General features: G+C 43.6%; 1 protein-coding gene across 1 annotated transcript; it reads right to left on the reverse strand.

Moving 5' to 3' along the window:
* Positions 1 to 1,103: 1,103 nt before the first annotated feature.
* LOC311011775 (uncharacterized protein) lies at positions 1,104 to 18,250 on the reverse strand (the record flags this gene model as incomplete). Its single annotated transcript, XM_084006902.1, has 46 exons — positions 1,104 to 1,443; positions 1,962 to 2,245; positions 2,331 to 2,519; positions 2,769 to 2,877; positions 2,998 to 3,143; positions 3,295 to 3,402; positions 3,490 to 3,645; positions 3,848 to 3,955; positions 4,191 to 4,313; positions 4,541 to 4,612; positions 4,776 to 4,883; positions 5,235 to 5,342; positions 5,472 to 5,589; positions 5,709 to 5,772; positions 6,217 to 6,334; positions 6,448 to 6,558; positions 6,800 to 6,943; positions 7,078 to 7,245; positions 7,322 to 7,477; positions 7,565 to 7,783; positions 7,951 to 8,052; positions 8,284 to 8,355; positions 8,451 to 8,634; positions 8,745 to 8,842; positions 9,053 to 9,119; positions 9,579 to 9,730; positions 10,383 to 10,472; positions 10,669 to 10,827; positions 10,987 to 11,091; positions 11,274 to 11,340; positions 11,695 to 11,748; positions 11,834 to 11,878; positions 11,950 to 12,021; positions 12,106 to 12,150; positions 12,275 to 12,358; positions 12,455 to 12,496; positions 12,674 to 12,709; positions 12,806 to 12,868; positions 12,945 to 12,980; positions 13,099 to 13,164; positions 13,567 to 13,680; positions 13,855 to 13,899; positions 14,109 to 14,243; positions 14,512 to 14,583; positions 17,436 to 17,478; positions 18,237 to 18,250. The coding sequence occupies 46 exons, from the start codon at positions 18,248 to 18,250 to the stop codon at positions 1,183 to 1,185; spliced, it is 4,932 nt and encodes a 1,643-aa protein (XP_083863028.1). The 3' UTR covers positions 1,104 to 1,182.
* Between the last annotated feature and the right edge of the window lie 286 nt (positions 18,251 to 18,536).

Raw genomic sequence — 18,536 nt, forward strand, 5'->3', positions numbered from 1 at the left:
GAGATAAAAGCCTCAGGAGGCTGGCTGTCACATGCAGTCATCTGTGATTGGTTTGTCTCTGACATTATTCCCAATTCAATTGGCTGGCAAACATTTTAGAGATCAAATCATTTTAAGGACCTAGAACGTGGCAACAGCTCTACCCGGTCAAGCAGACAGGGGTTGCACAACGGCCGACAAATCTTCGAGGCTTTGTAAAAAATAAAAAATCAATAAAAAAGAGAAATCTGCACTACCCATCACATTTAATCAGATGGTTTACATACATGCCCCCCCCCCCTGCTCTCTCCCTCTACCTCAATCTCCGACTTACATCATCTAAATTGGTTCTCTTTAGCGCGTGAAAATGCAATGTCGACATTGCCAAAATAGACCCCCCCCCCCCCTATCAACGCCACAGAGGTCCTTCTGTGTTGCACCTGTATGTGTGGGTGAGGGAGAGAGAGCTCTGTGTGTTTGTGTCTTGTGTGCCAAGCTACACTGTATGCAAGTTGAATCTTTAAAAAACAAAAAGGAAAAAAAAGAAATGATTGTTTAAAGACATTAACTTTGCCCCGATCCATGATGTTGGTGGTGGGTGGTGGCTGGAAATGTAATAATGATGATGTACAATCTTTTTTTGTGTGTGTATAAAAACGTGCACTGTGAAAAGGTAGAGAGAGCACCGCACTGTCAGAGTCCTCTGTCTTATTGCACTGAGTGTTCTCTTGGGTTCGTTTTTGGTTGGTTTTTTTTGCGTAATAAAAAAAAGAAAGGGAAAAAACATGTTTGAGGAAAAAAAAGTACTGTATTCTGATTGTCACTTGGGGTTTTCCTGTTGAGAGAAATTAAATAAATATGAACTTGAAACCCGCTATGGAAAACTGTATCCGGTTGAAATGATTAATTCTCTCCCATCGTTGGGATTTGGTTTTTTACGTTGTTAGTTTTTCCAAACATGGAAGCGTCTGAACTTTGAACGACTCGTCGTAACTTTTAAACATTTTAATTGAGATTAAGGAGAAATGACTACTCGTCTTTAGAAATGGCACCTCACTGAAAACATCACATAAAAAAAGTTGTTCTGATCAAGGCAAAGTACAAAATGCAAAGCCGTCAAATATAATAAAATCTATCTATAACTGCAAATGGTTAATCAGAATTAGATTTTGAACATCCTTAATGTAACAACTCAAAGGTCCTTTAATGTTCTCTGAGGCAGACTTGACACTGGCTGGTCTTGCGTCGCTGTTTCTCGGCTGCCTTGATGGTGCCGGGCCTCTGGCTGACGAACTGCTCCTCCGGACCGACGGTGGTCAGCCAGAAACTGTAGAGGTTGGCGAAGTAGTGGCAGGAGCCGCGGCCGCCCTGGCACTCTATGAAGGGGTGAGTTCGGAAGTCCTTGAGGCAGCTGCCGGACGAAGTCAGAGACTGGCCGCCGCCCTCGTCGCCCGCCCCCGTGTGCTGAGGAGACAAAAAGAGTGCAAGAGAGGTTACACATCAGTTAATTTTCTCTTTCATACACTTTATTTACAACAGCGTATTAGAGCTCTGTAGAAAGAAAAAGAAAAAAACTGAGCTGAAAGAGGGGGCAATATTCAGAGGAGGAAAAGTTGCAAATTTGCGAGTTTAATAAAGTGGCAAATGCGCAAGTTTAAAAAGTTGTATGTTTGACGTTGCTATGACAACAAGTGAAAGTTACTGCTAGCATCTTAGCCCAACCGCTCGATCAATAAACACCCATAAGATGACAACACGGCCTCATATAAATAAAACCAACAATAACCATCAACAGCCAAGGAACTTAATGAGGTGGTGTCACACGTTGTGGTGTATTAATTATAAAAATAAATGCCTACATTCATGGAAAGTTAGCTAGCATAAATGCCTGTTGTTAGCATCGTAATAAAATCGCCAAAGTTTGCCACATTATAAACTTTCGGCTCCATTTTTTCCGTCGTACTTTTCGATCCCACACTCACCAGGAGGAAGGAGTACCCGGTCCACAGGCCCCTCCAGCCCGGCGGGCATGCGGCCACTGTGGGATCCTGGCTGTGGAAAGCCACCGCGGGCCAACCTGTCTCACACACCACACAGCGGCTGATGTGGGAGACGATCTCTTGGCCAAAGAGAGGCATCATGGGTATGGGAGCGGTGGTGGAGAGCCAATAGGATTTGTCGTTGCGACTGGCGTAGTGACAGCTGGCCTTGTTGCAGTAGGAAAACGGCATGGTGGAGAAAACGGGGAGGCAGGAGCCGGCCTGGCCTGCAGGAAGAGGAAGAACCCCGATTAACTCGTGGGCTGATATATTATCTCCAACATGGCAAGGGTGACTTCACGAGACCCTTACCAAGATCTTGACTGTGAGCATTCTCTTGTCCCTCCAAGTAGACCAGACTGTAGCCCACCCAGAGCTGACTGCTGCCTTCAGGGCACTGCGGCACCTGAACCGACTGGCTGTGGACAACCAATATGAAGCCGGACCTCGACGACCCCCTACAGCCACGCTGACCTAGATCACCGGGTGGACCCGGGATACCTGGAGGATGATCAGGGTTGAACAATTAGTAAGTGGGTGACATGGAAGGAGGAGCAGAGCGAGGGTAGGCAATTACTTGATCTGTGGCCATACATCTTTTTTTTTTTAAGAAGACTTTTAAAGAGACCGGGAGTCATCAGTCCTGTCGGTTTCTTTTACATAGATATCTTTAATTTTCACTCAAAATCCCAAATAAACGCAACAAAGATTGGACTTGTTGTTCATATGAACCGTGTCTCAATGATTTACCTTGAGGTCCAGCAAATCCCAGCTGACCAACATCTCCTGGGTCTCCAACAGGACCATTACGACCAGCAGGACCTGGTTTTCCAGGGAAGCCCACAGACCCCAAGGGACCCTTCTGTCCTGGAACACGCAGACATAAACAAACAAGCACAAACATACACACACAACACAGATGTATTCAGACACAGTCCACAATGTGCACACACATACACACACACAGAATATATCAGACTCTCTTGCCTTTACGTCCTGGAGTCCCAGGAGGACCCTCATCGCCAGGGAATCCCACGGACCCTGGATTACCACGTGGTCCTGGGACTCCAGGGGGAGCCATCCGTGGACCCCCAGGGATGGCTCCACCAGGAGCTCCTTTTGCACCTAGAAAAAAAAACAACAACATGACACGTTGATTACAAGATGTAGTGTAGTAACATTAAACAACATTCAGTAGTGATGAATACATGAGAATCACTTCTAGAGTAACAAATCGAGAGGGAAACGCAGATATATACTACTACGGTATTCTCACCTGTATCTCCAGCTGGGCCAGTTGCTCCCTTGCGGCCCAGAGGTCCAGGGGCCCCAATCTGACCTTTGGGTCCCAGATGACCTCTGGGACCAGCAGGACCTCTTTTACCTGTAAAAGTGCAGCAACATTTCAATGTGCATGCACGTAGATGGCAACACTGTAAAATACCAATGGTAGTCTTGCACTGTAATTTACCACTTGGTCCTTGATCGCCTGGGTTGCACTCAGGCCCAGGAGGCCCTGGGAGGCCCGCATCTCCCTTATGACCCGGTAGCCCAGGGAGGCCAATTGGGCCTTTGTCTCCTTTGGATGAAATGCTGCATCCTGGAGGACCGAGTTCACCAGGAGGACCTTAAAAACCCAACGCAATGTCGTTTGTTTGTGGACAAAAAAAAGGATAAAAAGGCACACCTGCACGAAAATCTACCTAAATGTGGCTAAAAATGAACATAAACAAACGGAAGATGATATATAGGCACACACACACACATACACACACACACACACACACACACACACACACACACACACACACACACACACACACACACACCGTGGGCTCCTGCAGGACCTTCATGTCCTCGGTCCCCGTTGGGTCCCAACAAGAGATCGCAGCATGCTTTGCCAAAGTGACCAGGTTCACCTGGGGGTCCTGGAAGACCTGGCAGGAATACAGAAAAGTTTAATAACCTATCTCATAGGATATACAGCAAAGAGTAATGGAACTGTAACAAACTCAGATGACAGTGAAATACTGCAAATAGGGCGCAATGAAACAACACAAACACGATACAATCAGAGGGATACAGAATAGTGCATGGTAATAAACCATCACTGTACTATTCCATAAAAGGCAGATGCATTAGATACACTATTAGTAATAATAAATACCATACCTGTGGCACCAGGTGGGCCCATATAGCCTTTGGGTCCAGGAAAATTGGCTCCTGGAGGCCCTTGCTGACCCTTGAGACCTTTGGCTCCAGAGAAACCATTTGGTCCTGGAGGGCCAACGGTACCTGGGAAACATCCTGTTAAGAGACATTGATTGTTGTGTTTCCTGTTTTATTTTGTAGTTCTAACCTCTGAACACTTACACCTGCATCTGATTACCTACATCCGCCTCTGTGTATCTGTGTAGCTGACTATATACTGTATGAATGACAAGTGTATACCAACAGACATTCATTAAAAGACATGGATTGCTAAACTAAAAAAAAAAAATTAGGATGAAATGCCCTCTTACCACTTGGTCCGTTTACCCCTTTTGGACCTCTAAGCCCATCCAGTCCATCCAAACCTGGTGGGCCAGTAGGGCCTGACATAAAACCACAGTACAACATAAGAATAATCTTGTTAGGTTATTGGCGGCCACATCTCAGAACCCCATTGACACAGAATTCAAGCTACAACAAATACAGCAGACACTTTCAATGCCTGTACCCTGGCTATCCAATAATGGGAGAAGTATATGTTAGCACCTGAAGGCCCATATGGGCCAGGTGAGCCTGGCAGTCCCTGACCTCCACGATCACCTGGAACACCTGGAGGACCTGGACGACCTGATGGGCCACGGGCCCCAGAGAAGCCTGTAGATAAACACGCATTAAAAAGACCCCAAACCAACATGAACACATACAGGACCAGATTTAAATGACTCGGCATAAACACAAGTGCAAAATTTAAGGTCTGACTCATGTTGTTTTAATGACTGAAGGAGCAAATGAGAATTCTCACAGTTACTGTCCCAGTGTCCTGACACTTTATTTATCTCAGATGACGTACAAATGTGTGACATCTCAGGATGGGGAGTAAAATTCTTCTCCTGACTCGGACTCGTAAATTAGCGTTCCTAAGTGAACAACTGCAGTGTTGCTTCAATTTCAAATGATTGCTGCAGCACATTAATTGCCCATTTAAATGTTTTCGATGGAAATCACCTGGTCCTCCTGGTCTTCCTGGATCCCCAACAACACCTGGTTGTCCAGGCTGTCCCGACCTCCCGTGTGGTCCTGGGTCCCCTGGATCTCCTGGACTCCCTCTGGGTGCTCAAGGGGAATTATTTTATGGATAAGAATTTATTTCCTGTCACATGTCCACTCAATACTGTATGTAGCCTATTTTACTGCCAAACATCATTCAAGTCTCACTAAAAAAAGTTATTTTTCTAAACTCACCACCGGGTCCATCCTCTCCTGGTAATCCTCTGGGTCCAGGTGGACCAGGTTGACCAGAAGACTGTCCTGGATCACCTGGAAGAGAGATTTGAACTGCTTTCATCAAGTTCAGTTCAAACTGAATGACACAGGAATTAAATCCTGAGAGATTCAATTTGCATTTTTGGTGTAGTATAAAATGAGATGAAATAAGCTGCTGCATTCCAGTGATTGATTATCTCTATCTTTTTGACTCACCCTTGGGCCCTGGAAATCCCGGTAACCCTGGGATACCAGACTGTCCCCTAGGCCCTTGATCTCCCTTTAACAGACAAGAGCACATTTGATGTATAGCGTTGCTTCTGAGACTGACATACAATGCATTATTACTGAAATTAATGAATTATGCTGTAAAACCTCTAACATATGTATCTGCAGGTAGATGATGACATCAGCAGTCTAAGATTAGGAATATATCCATGTCCTAGTCCTCACAAAAGATGACAAAAGTGTCCTGACACAATGCCTGTGCATTACAGATTGTTGGAAATATCATAAATTATATGCTGCTTATATATCACCCAAGTGGCAGCCATGTTCCTCATATTTAGGGATCTTCTGAACAGACGTAACAAATTAAGCACAGCTGTTTGTTTCTAAAGTTAAAGTTAAAGTTAAAGACAATAAATCAGGCTCATTGTCTACCAGATCTCCATAGTGTCCAGGAAATCCCCTTGGACCAGGGAAACCTGTGAGTCCTGGGTACCCCTGAGGTCCTACTAGTCCAGCCTTGCCTGGAGCACCAGTGCTGCCTTTACACCCCGGTGAACCAGGCCATCCATCAAGCCCAGGATCACCCGGCACCCCACTTTTGCCCTTTAAGCCTGTATGTGGTGAAAAAAAATCAAAGTGATGGGCCTGTACTTTCACAATCTATTGTCACAGAGAATTTGCTTAATGCTTAAAATAAGAATGAACTAAGGGACAACTCCATTGCCTTCTGGTCCTTGCTGTCCTGATGGCCCGATCTTTCCTGAAGTTCCTGGTGGGCCTTTTGTTACGTTCACGATCACCGATCGTCCTCTTAATCCTGTTGGACCCCGTTGACCTGGACGGACCACAGAGATGAGATGAAATGCTTGCTACTGAATAAAACACTATCTCTGATGTTAGCTGTATACAGACAGTCCAAATGGACTGTTACTATCTAAACACTCTGTATCTCCTGATTAAATGTTCTAAACGGTGGCATCAAGCCTCGATTTACCTCATTTACATTATATCAATTATATTTACAACAACAAAAAACAAAATAAGGCCATAGTTTATATGGCAAGACAGAGACTTACCTTTACTGCCAGGTTGTCCTGGGTGTCCAGTGTCACCGGGGCGACCATTCAAGCCTTGCTCTCCCTTTTTACCTGTGGGTCCCACAGGTCCAGGACGACCCGGTAAACCTCCGGCCCCGGCCCTGCCTCCGTACCCACGTCCACCTCGATTAATTGAAAGGAAAGTCTCATTTCGATCAAGAGTGAGTGTGATGGTGTCAGGCATCTTAACTTAACTTAACTTAACTTCAGCTCAGATAGAAATATAATGCTTTTCACAAAAGTTGTCAGAGGTTCACCTTTCTGTCCTGACCAGCCATCCGTCCCAGGATCTCCTGAGGGCCCAGTGTGGCCTCTTGGTCCAGCTGTGCCTGGTATACCGGGAGGGCCACGGATACCTCGCGGACCACTCTGTCCAGGACCAGGTGGACCTATTTCTCCCTTAAGACCCTTCTTACCACGGTAGCCTATGAATCATTATTAAGTTCAATGAGAGAAATGTGTTAATGGATAAATATTCAAGAATGTATTCTTTGTGCTTACCTGGTTCTCCCCTCTGTCCGGAGTTTCCTGAAGGGCCTGGAGGTCCTTTCAGATCACACACAGTGCAGGGTGGACCTGGAGGACCAGTGGCACCAGGATCACCACTGAGTCCCCATTCTCCTTTCCAACCAGGTCCTCCGGGTCGGCCTTGTGCACCTGTAATTACAAAGCAGTGTCGGTCAATGGGAAGCCTAATTTGTTGAGTGGTTTGTTGATGTTCACCTGAATATGAATGAAACTTACCAGGATACCCTGGTGTACCAGGAATGCCAGGGGGTCCATGTGTTCCCAGAGCCCCAGGGGGGCCAGGGGGACCAGTAGGACCTGGCGTGGCAAAGAGGACATCGCCCGGTTCACCCTTCCTGCCTGGGAGTCCTAGAAACCCAGGAAGTCCTGAAGGGCCGTCCAGAGTAATTCCACTGAGACCAGGGTCACCTGGATCCCCATTTAAGCCTGGAGGTCCTTTTTACAAACAAGAGAGACCTGCAGTATAAGTATTAAAACAACACTATGTGTGTCATCAATCAGATCAGTCAGATGCCCTGTATGGTGGATGCTTGATGGTCCTTACAATGAGGAAATATTTAAAATGTGTAATATAGTTTGACAGCATTTTAGAGAATCGATACCTATTGTCCCTCCCGTTTCACCGTCATCTCCTTTCAGGCCTTTTGGACCTGGGTGTCCAATGTTTCCCCGGGCACCATCTCTTCCCGGCTCACCTGGAATCCCTGCAAAGGGGCCACAAAAAAACTTGCAACACGGGCCAATGATGTTTCAGGGTCATGAATCTGGTTTCCTTCATTCTTATCGGCTTAGTAGAGTACGCCAACCAATTCTGACATCTTTACAGTCAGAACGTTAGAAAAGTCAGATGATAGACCGGCTCTTGGACTGACAAACAATTTAGCGATCACCTTTGAAGATTTTTTAAAGACATTGCTGTATGTGTATAAACTTACCTGGTGAACCTAGCTCACCCTTGGGACCAGGTGATCCAATCTCTTCTTCATGACAGCAAACCTCAATTTCACCTGTTGGCCCAAATACAACAAACGTTTTGAGCCCATGACAGCAGTTTGATGTGAGAAGAGGTGTATTAACCTCTGGATTTAACCCAGTCTCTGACCTTGAGGGCCTGGTGGTCCAGGATATCCTGAGGGGCCAGGACGTCCCTGATCACCTTCAGGTCCAGGTAGCCCCTGAGAGCCTGGAAGACCAGGACCTGGGGGGCCTATGTGCCCTGGTAACCCTTTTGGTCCAGCGACACCAGGCCCACCTTTGGGACCAGGTAATCCTGGATTTCTAGCACCCTGTAAAAACGTTATAACTAATACCATAACTGTAGAACCGAAACAAAGTGGAACGGTCCAGTTTCTGGTCCGTAAATTAAATTTAGAGGACTTCAAATGTACACACTCACCGGGGTTCCTTGGTCCCCTGCAGGACCAGGGGAGCCATCCACTCCTGGCCTACCTGTGGCTCCAGGAAACCCAGGTGCTCCTTGGTCACCCTTGACACCTATCAACAACAAAAAAAAGATATTAAGATATCAATGTTGAATAAGCCTTTCTAAAGATATGTGACTACACGCTTTCAGTGTTTGGTGAACGTAAACAATTGAATAACTCGCCTCTGTAAAGGTGATGTTCCCAATTCATTTAAAATAAATGTTTCTGTTAAAACAATCATGAGTGAGTGTAGTAGAGGTTTAACGTTAAAAGAGCTCACCATCGACTACACCAGAGTGACCTTTTTGACCCTTTCGTCCTTTTATACCAAGAATTCCTTGAGCGCCCTGCAAGAAAACAGTCAAGTTTTGCTGTTACTATTACAAAAAAGACAGACTTTTCTATATCTATCCATCCATTGTCTACCGCTTTATCCTGTATTCAGGGTCGCGGGATCCCAGCTGTCATTGGGCGAAGGCGGGGTGCACCCTGCACAGGACGCCATTCCATCACAGGGCCAACATGTAGAGACAGACAACCATTCACACTCACATTCCCACCTACGGGCAATTTAGAGTCACCAATGAACCTATCCCCATCCTGCATGTCTTTGGACTCTGGGAGGAAGCCGGAGAACCCACGCTCACACAGGGAGAACATGCAAACTCCACACAGAAGGAACACGGCCCCGACCCGGGAATTGAACCCAGTTGCTATCCACTACACCGCCATGCAGCCCCGACTTTTCTATATGTTTGATCAAATTCGATTTAATTATGAATTAGTTTGAGTCCTGCTGTCCTTACCCATGGTCCTCTTGGACCTTGATCTCCTTTCCGTCCTGGTTCTCCTTTAACTCCTTGGCTTCCAGGAAACCCTGGAGACCCTGGATAACCTGTTGGACCAACGGGACCTTTGCTTCCCCCACCAAACGTACAGTTACAGTCCCCAAGACAACCTGCAGGAGACACACATGACATTTGGATGCCCTAGATGCAGCACCTTCGTAATTTTTTATTTATTTATTTATTTTTTATTTAACCTTTATTTAACCAGGAAAAGACTCATTGAGATTAAAAATCTCTTTTACAAGAGTGTCCTGGCCAAGACAGGCAGCAACATCAACATTCATACACACAACTAAAACACAAACAATAAGGACACAAAAACAGCAACATTTGAAGGTCAGCTACAGTAATAAAAAGCCTCAGGCAAAACAACTACAACCTGATGTTTCTGCCTCCAGGTCATCCAATTTCACCTTAAAAGAGTTCAACGAGACCAATTCATTTTGCTTTAAAGTTTTTTGCAATATGTTCCAGGCAGAAGGAGCAGCATATCTAAAAGCTTTCTTTCCCAGCTCAGTTCTGACTTTAGGGACAGACAGCAAGAACAAATCCTGAGACCGGAGATTGTAAGTCCCAGCATTACTTCGGATAATGTAGGACAAAAGGTAAGAAGGAAGCAAACCTAAGATTGCCTAATACTGTCCAATTATACATTCTGTAATACAGATCAGATGATAACAGTTAACTCCCACAGGATGTTTTTCTAGATACCACCAGAGGTCAGAGGACGCAAAGAAGAACACAATCTCTTCTTTTGATCACCTTTGATCCCTTGGAGCCCCTTGTTTCCAGGAGATCCTCTAGGTCCCATGTCACCGGGGTCGCCCGGTGAACCAGGCTCACAGTAGTAATCTGTGGATCAACCAGCCACAAATATTGACCAAGAAATATTGAAGTCATTTGAATGCATGAATGAGTGAACTCCCTTCATCAGAAGGGGTTGAGAGCTCACCTCCACATCCTGAGGCCAGAATGTGAGTAAACATTCAAATGTACATGCGCAAAAAACACGACTTTTGTGTTTAATATGAGGGAAGTATCAACAAACCTGGACGACCTGGGGGGCCTGCGACACCTTTAGGTCCGCTGAGTCCTTTAGTTCCCTTTAGTCCTGGAAACGGACTTACAAAGTTGCTATACCTTCCTGGCTCTCCCTTGTAGCCTTTTGGACCGAGGGACCCTTGTGGACCAGGTAGACCTGGCTCTTCTAGGAAGGTGTGCAGAGACAATATGAAATTTTGAATAGGGTATGATCAAGTACCACTTCTTAACTGTGGGTCCTGATCATAGTGAGGGGTAGTCAGTGATATATAGCACATAAAGTCAGGAGCAACCTGAACGTTAGAGACCAGACACAAACTCTGACCTGGTATCATTAACCCTGGTGGGCCAGGAGGTCCAGGAAGGCCCATGTAACCAGAATCACCTTGGGGTCCAGCCGTTCCAGGATACCCACGGTCACCTTTAACACCTGAACCACACAGATACAGAACCATGAAAAAGTTAGTAATGCTTGGAAAGGTAAAGATTCTGAACTATTGACCTTTAATTCAACAAAACATCTCATTGTCATATGTAAAATTTAAAAATGCATAATAGGCTACTGCTGACAGTGTAGCTCAACCAATGAGGAGAGTACTGCCGTGGTCTCACCTCTGGCATAATTTCCATTGAGAAATGATGCCACGGGACCGGGGGTACCTGGATCTCCTAGGTAACCCTGTTGGAGGCAAAGACAAAGAGAGACCCCATAGTCATATTAACGCCACTGATGTAGAGAATATTTCTAAAGATCAAAGGTCACTGGTCTTGTGCAGTAAACGTAATCCCACTGACCATCCAGCAGGGGGCAGCAAACAACATATTACAAAGATGCCAGTATGCATCTGCCCTTCTGGAGAATATGGATCCATGTCATCCATAACTAAGTCCTTTATGTTTCCCTCCCAGTAGTTTACACTTTCAATACTTTCAATTTAATTCTTTTTTTTTTTTTTTAGAAAAGTGGCTTCCTTTTGCACGTGACACAAGTTTTCTAAATCGCACATTCCTTAGATGTCTATGTAAAGCTCACCTTTGGTCCGTTTATTCCAATGAGACCTGGATATCCTTTCTCTCCACGCACACCCTGAAAACATAAATATATTAAACCTAAAAAAAAGCCTTTATACAGTATCATAATCGAAGGCGTAGGCCTCATATTACAGGCGTACCTCAGGGCCTGGTGGTCCATCTCTACCAGGTAATCCTGGAAGACCCTAGAGATGGAGACCATGGGGGTGAATATTGCATCTGTAAAAACACATCCCGTCTGATTGAAGTCACCTACCCTAGCTCCTGGAAGACCGAGGATTCCTTGCTCTCCTTTAAGTTCTTCAATATGAACGTCTCCTCCACCACCCTGACAACGCAGACAATGCAAATAAAACACCTTCCTGTTTCTCTCAGACATGCCGGCATGCCAACATGCAGGATGTGAACTCACGCTGATGCCCTTCGGTCCACATGGTCCAGCAGGACCTCGGTCTCCCTGACACCCAGGAAAGAAAAACAGAAAGAAAAATTACACATATTTGGTTTGATACAACTCTATGCAGTATAGTAAAAAAAAAAAAAAACATTCAATGCAATACAAATGGGAACTTTGCCTTCACCTTGTGACCTTTGGCTGGAAGGAAGTCTGGGGGCAATTCTTTCGCTTCCTCTGGTCCTTGTGGGCCAGGTGGGCCTTGCTCGCCCTGAAATATGGAATAAAATGGGTGAAGACGTCTGCTGAGGTTGTAAGCACACACACATACACTTTCACGTAGACACACAGCAAAAAGGCCCCTTACATCGTCACCTTTAGCTCCTGCCAGTGATCCTCCAGGGTCACCCTACAACAACAACACAAAGTTTAGTGTGGCGTTATCTGTGTGTGTGTGTGTGTGTGTGTGTGTGTGTGTGTGTGTGTGTGTGTTTGTGTGTGTGTGTGTGTGTGTGTGTGTGCGTGTGCGTGCGTGCATGCATGCATGGATTTTCTTTCTGCCTGGCTCATGAACCAGTTGACTCACTGGTCGTCCTCTTCCACCTTGACGTCCTTCCAAGCCCTAAATGGAATCACACATTCATCCAATATATCAGCTGTCTAATAATAGTTTTAATGACATCCTACATTAAAAACAAAAAGTGAAGAATTGTTTCACCTCAAGTCCAGGAGGGCCGGGTGGGCCGGTGTCGCCTTTTGGCCCAATGGCTCCTGGTCTTCCCTGAGTTTAAAAAAAGGAACAAATAATGAATATTACTGAGGAATACATCTTCATTGTCAAACTAAGAAAAACATACCATTAAACCATGCGGTCCGTCAGGGCCTTGCTCCCCCTGTAACATTGAAGAGGAATGTTTGATTCTTTAAATGCAGATAATTATGAAATTCTCAAACCCGAAGGAGGTTCTGAGGTTGGTGAAACCCGGTCCATCGTTATCTGAGGAAACTCACCGGGATCCGCTGAAGGACGGCATCATACACAGGCTCTCCTTTTCTTCCTTTAGCTCCACATAATCCCTGATGAGAAGACAGTAAATGTTCACATTAGACACATCATAAAAAAACACAAAGAAAACAAGGTGAAGTTGATCCTGGACAGTGTTGAATTATGTTCAATATGAATGTTGATGATTATTCTAACAATATTTGCATATTATCAGGGTTTTCTGGGAAAGATTGAACATTTTAAAAAAGCTAACTGCTGCCTAAAACTCCACAACCACTCTTATCTCTGTGCTATTTGAGTGTCACACTACTTCCGGCTTCCTGTCTTTTATCATTCAAAAAGGCATACAATAGAACTACAATGTGCTTTAATTTGCTGCAAATTCTGTGAAAAAAAATAGTTTTGTTGAACGGCTGGAAACACTGAATGAGTTGAATAACAGAAAAAATAAACATCGGAGGAGTTGGACTCACCGGCGGCCCAGGGAGACCATCCAAACCAGGAACACCAACTCCTGGTCGACCCCTTGTCCCATTACAGCCGTCCATGCCTGGCAAACCGGGCTCACCGCCTGGTCCAGGGTGGCCCTGGTGCAGAGTACCAGAAGCCACAATTATGACCTCTATTAGTTCTACTTAAATATTTCAAAATGACACATTGGTTTAGATGTGTTTGAGTTTTTAGTGGAAGTAAACATTGGACATAAAGGAACAGCAGGCTGACATGATGTGGCCACTAGAGGGCGACAGTGGTTTACTCACTGGTGAGCCGTCATTACCAGGGAAACCAGGAACACCAGTCTTGCCCTGAAAGGTAAAATGATTATTATTTTTCATTCAATCATTTCAGGGCTGGATGTATTTCTTCTCTCCTAAACCACAACTTTTATTTTATTATTTTCCTATCGCTCTATACATATTTACATACACACACATCTTCTATATGTTTAAGTCTTTATGGGATGGTTTTCTGTCCGTTACTACGTTAAAAAACACAAATGAACATGCACACTGACGCGGTCTCCTTTGGGCCCCTCCGGACCATGCGACCCCTCTGTTCCCCTCCGGCCCTTCTCTCCGGGTGACCCTCCACGTCCCTGGGGTCCCGTCGGCCCCGAGGGGCCTTGCTGACCGAGCTTCCCTGGAGCTCCCTATACAAAGAGAAAAAGTCATCAACATATCTGTTTTCCAGACCCATAAGTGTATAACTGCAGATTTGACCTTTGACATATATTATTATGCATATTATCTTGCAAGGGATTTATAAGAGAAATAACATTGAATTAATATAAATATTTTCCACAGCTCAATATCTTTCAAATGGGGAAAATATACAGTTCACAATCAACCTATGGGGGGAGTACTTAAGAATAACATGCCAATACATAACAACATAAGAAAAAAATAAACGGTCCATACCCTCGAACCTTTAGCGGGAAGACACTGACATGCAGAACAGTTTCTGCCTTGACATGGGCCTTCAATCTCGCCCTGAAACAACCAAACACTACAGTCAGAGTCTGATTATTGACCATTATGTGCATCATACGGTACAATAATGCGTGTGTGTGTGACTATATTTACTATGTTTATATGCTCTTTATTTATTCATGTATTATTATTTACTTTCTCTTTCTTCCAGATTCTTATGGAGCTGTAAAATGTCCTATTGAATTTAAAAAGTTTTGTCACTGCAGAGTATGAAGGCCATATAGGAGTCAGAGAAGGTTTGTGGTTTGGACAAATCTGCCGTTCCTGATAAGACGAGTTTTAAACAAATCAATGTTCTCACACAGATTCGGGTAAATAACGAGCACTCTGACCTTGACAAGCCTTTTTCACAACTCTCATAATATACTGAAAGACAATACTGAGTCTTTAGTGTTCCCACCGTAGTGTGTGTTTTTTTCTGTACAGTGTGTCACAAACATTTAGTAATGTTTTCTCAACGCGTACTAAATATTTGGGTGCGTTTGCGTTGTTTAATCGAGTGCTATCAGCACATCTGCTGTCCCACTTTCTCTCCGGGTCCAAACACTTACAATGGTGTGACTATCTCCTGGATCTGTCTCATAAAACATACAATGGTTGTGACTATCTCCTGGATCTGCCTCATAAAACATACAATGGTTGTGACTATCTCCTGGACCTGTCTCATAAAATATACAATGGTTGTGACTATCTCCTGGATCTGCCTCATAAAACATACAATGGTTGTGACTATCTCCTGGACCTGTCTCATAAAATATACAATGGTTGTGACTATCTCCTGGATCTGCCTCATAAAACATACAATGGTTGTGACTATCTCCTGGACCTGTCTCATAAAATATACAATGGTTGTGACTATCTCCTGGATCTGCCTCATAAAACACAACAGTTGGCTACGTCCCAGATGGACAGGTCATTCTGGGGGGGAGTAAAACACACTGAAGCATATGGATGAGTAAACGATTAGTAGGCCAGCTTGCTACAAAAAAATACAATTTGGTAAAAAAGGTCATAGGGAAAACAAAATTATTTATAAAATGTATTTAACCTCTAGATCTTTAAGTTCTATTCGGGTACCTTTCAAAAATGGGAGGGTACATTTGATAGATACCATCGAAACAGGTGTTTAAATTACGGTATGAAACTACAATAGACACATTTTAAGAGCTTTTCAGGTGAAAATAATACATATTTTTTTGTCTATGAGTAAATTGTTATGAATATAAGGAATTTCTGAAAGGGATGGTGGTTTTTGTGCAGCTGAATCTTTTTTTTATATTGCACTGTTTTAGGTACAACTTTAATAGTAAATGCCTTTAAATGTGTCATCAGGAACGTTATTATTATGAGTGGTGATTGATTTCTACAACAGCAACACGATAACTGCTCTCGCATGAATGATGTAACGTCTGCGGCGTTAGCGTTAGCTTGATGCTAGTTTTGGTTACCGTAGCTAGCGAGCTAGCTAGTACGCGAGCGAGATGGACGTCACTTCCGGCTGCCACAGCGGCGCAGAGCAGGTAGGAGAGGTTTTTGTTTATAACGTTAGAGTTGGGGTTTCTTTTTGGGAGGTGGAACAACAACGAATGTTACGTTGGACAGATACAAAACCGTTAATGATACAATTGTACGTATATTTAACTAATTTTCCACACACGCGATGCTGACGTCACCTAGGTCTCGTCAATTTGCTGCTATATTGCTCGCAAGCTAGCAGCTAGCAATTTATTTTATTTATTTTTTTTACCGGCGAACAGCCAACACATTAATTAATTAATTAATTTATTTATTTATTAGTGGTTAATGCAACAAACATTTCTGATTGTTAATACCTTACATTTGTGTGTTTGTTTTAAATACTTTTGAACCCAATATATACTGAACAGCACATTTTGTGTTTTTAAAATGATGCCCTTGCTCTCTGGTGGTCAAACTATGAAATATTGTCTTCTAGATTCCCTTAAACATACATTATTTTTGGGCATTTTTATACTGTGATTTCTTGTTACTTAAAAGCTGATATAAACCGACACAACAAATGTGCAATAAGCCAACTCGTGTGCAGGTAAATGGAAGTTACTTGGGGACAATTCTATAAATAGACACGTACAGTTTCCAGGTGCATCAAGTACTGTATATCAGGGGTTTTCTTTTTCTGGAAAACACTTCATCAGTACTAGAAACTGTTGGCTCTGCTTGTGGCATTCAGAATGGATTTGGGAGAATGTAAGAATCCAGGTGTGTACAAAACAGAATACACACACACCTCATACAGTCTGTGACACAACCAGTGACATCACGTGCATTGACAGCATCAGATTCAGGACTTTCTTGGGGTTGATGGGCTTTTTTTGTATAGGCTTAAACCACATTCCTGGTTACCGTAGCAGCAGCTAGTGTTTAAATTGGAGTTGTAATTAAACTTTACATGATGGATGTCAACGCAACGCAGTCCAATACTACATCCTTTACAAAATCGTCTCAACAAAAACTGATCTTTTTTGAAAATGTTTATATCTTGGCTATTTTACAGCTCAGCAAGTGCATGTGTTTCACCCAGTGTCCCTTTAATAGCTTGTTTTTAATCAACAGCGGTGCTTGTCCACTCAATAATTTTGTTTTTATAGTCTTTGAAATCTTTGCATGAATTCAGTGCATATGTTGCTGCATTTTGAATCCTCTGCAGTTTATTTAAACCAAAATCTAGAACAAAGAAAGCATTCATTTATTAATTTTTGATCACATTTAATGCGGATGTCTGAGTTTGGGAAGAATGCATGTGTATTGGTTGTTCTCAGCAATATGGTCATATACGTGTGTATGTAATGAAGACTTTGAAAGGGAGGTCTTACTGCACAGAGCTGCTGCACGGAGACAACCAGGACAAGGATCCACCTGTGAATGTAACAGCGGTGATGGATTAACTTTTGTCTCCCCTGAATGCCTTCAAAGAACAGCTGTCAACTGTGACAGAGAAGAGATGCTTGCTGGTTACTTCACAGCCAACATATTACAAACTCACAGAATTTATGCATTTTAATTGGTTAAAAAAGAAAAGTCCACTTGCTAAATCGTTGCACATTAGCTTATAATGTGTGGACCTTGTGTGTAGGAGACAGGAGGACTAAAACTCCGCCCTGAGAGCTTGGAAGTAAAAATCACGTTTTTTTTCTCCATCCAAACTCCCATCACACTGCAGGTGACACCACAGAGGACGGGTTTTATTCACTATCTGCATGCTGGAATGCAAATATGCAGACGTGTTGACTATCGGCGTAAACAACCAACAAGTGTTTGTCTTCAGGTAAAAAGGTTTATAAAGTAGGGGATGTGAAATCCATCAGACTTCATGAGACAAACCTCCTTACATTAACTGTATTGGGGCTCAGTGACATGTATGTTTTACATTTAAAACAAATGAAATCAGTGTGTCTGTCTTTCAATGCCAATCTTTTTTTGCATAGATATGAGAACTGTTACAGACACCAAAATGATAAAATGCATCCATCGTCTACCGCTTATCCTGTATTCAGGGTCACGGGGGGGGGCTGGAGCCGATCCCAGCTATCCAAAATGATATAATGCATATTATATTTATCTTATTGCTAATGATTGATTAATAATATATCTTATATTGTTGCAGTGAGACTCACCTGAGAGAGCACATCATTACAACGGTAACAGAGGATCCCGTCTCTCATCTCATCAGTGGCCGTTGGGGGGGTGAGTGTTGGCCTCAGTTCTGCCCCCTGTGGTGGAAAGAAGGAAGCACAGAGCATAAGACACCTGTGAGCCATGGGAGTTGATAAAAAAATAACTTCCTTTGAGGTAAAATGTACGACATGGAATTATCATTTAAAAAATGTGTGATAAAGTGTGTGATAACGAGATTGTTGGTCCTGTCCTTCCACTGAGGTTATACCCTTAAGGCTTGTACACCCTATGTCTTCCAT

The sequence above is a fragment of the Eutrigla gurnardus genome (genome assembly GCF_963514095.1).
Source record: "Eutrigla gurnardus genome assembly, chromosome: 4".
Lineage (NCBI taxonomy): Eukaryota > Metazoa > Chordata > Actinopteri > Perciformes > Triglidae > Eutrigla > Eutrigla gurnardus.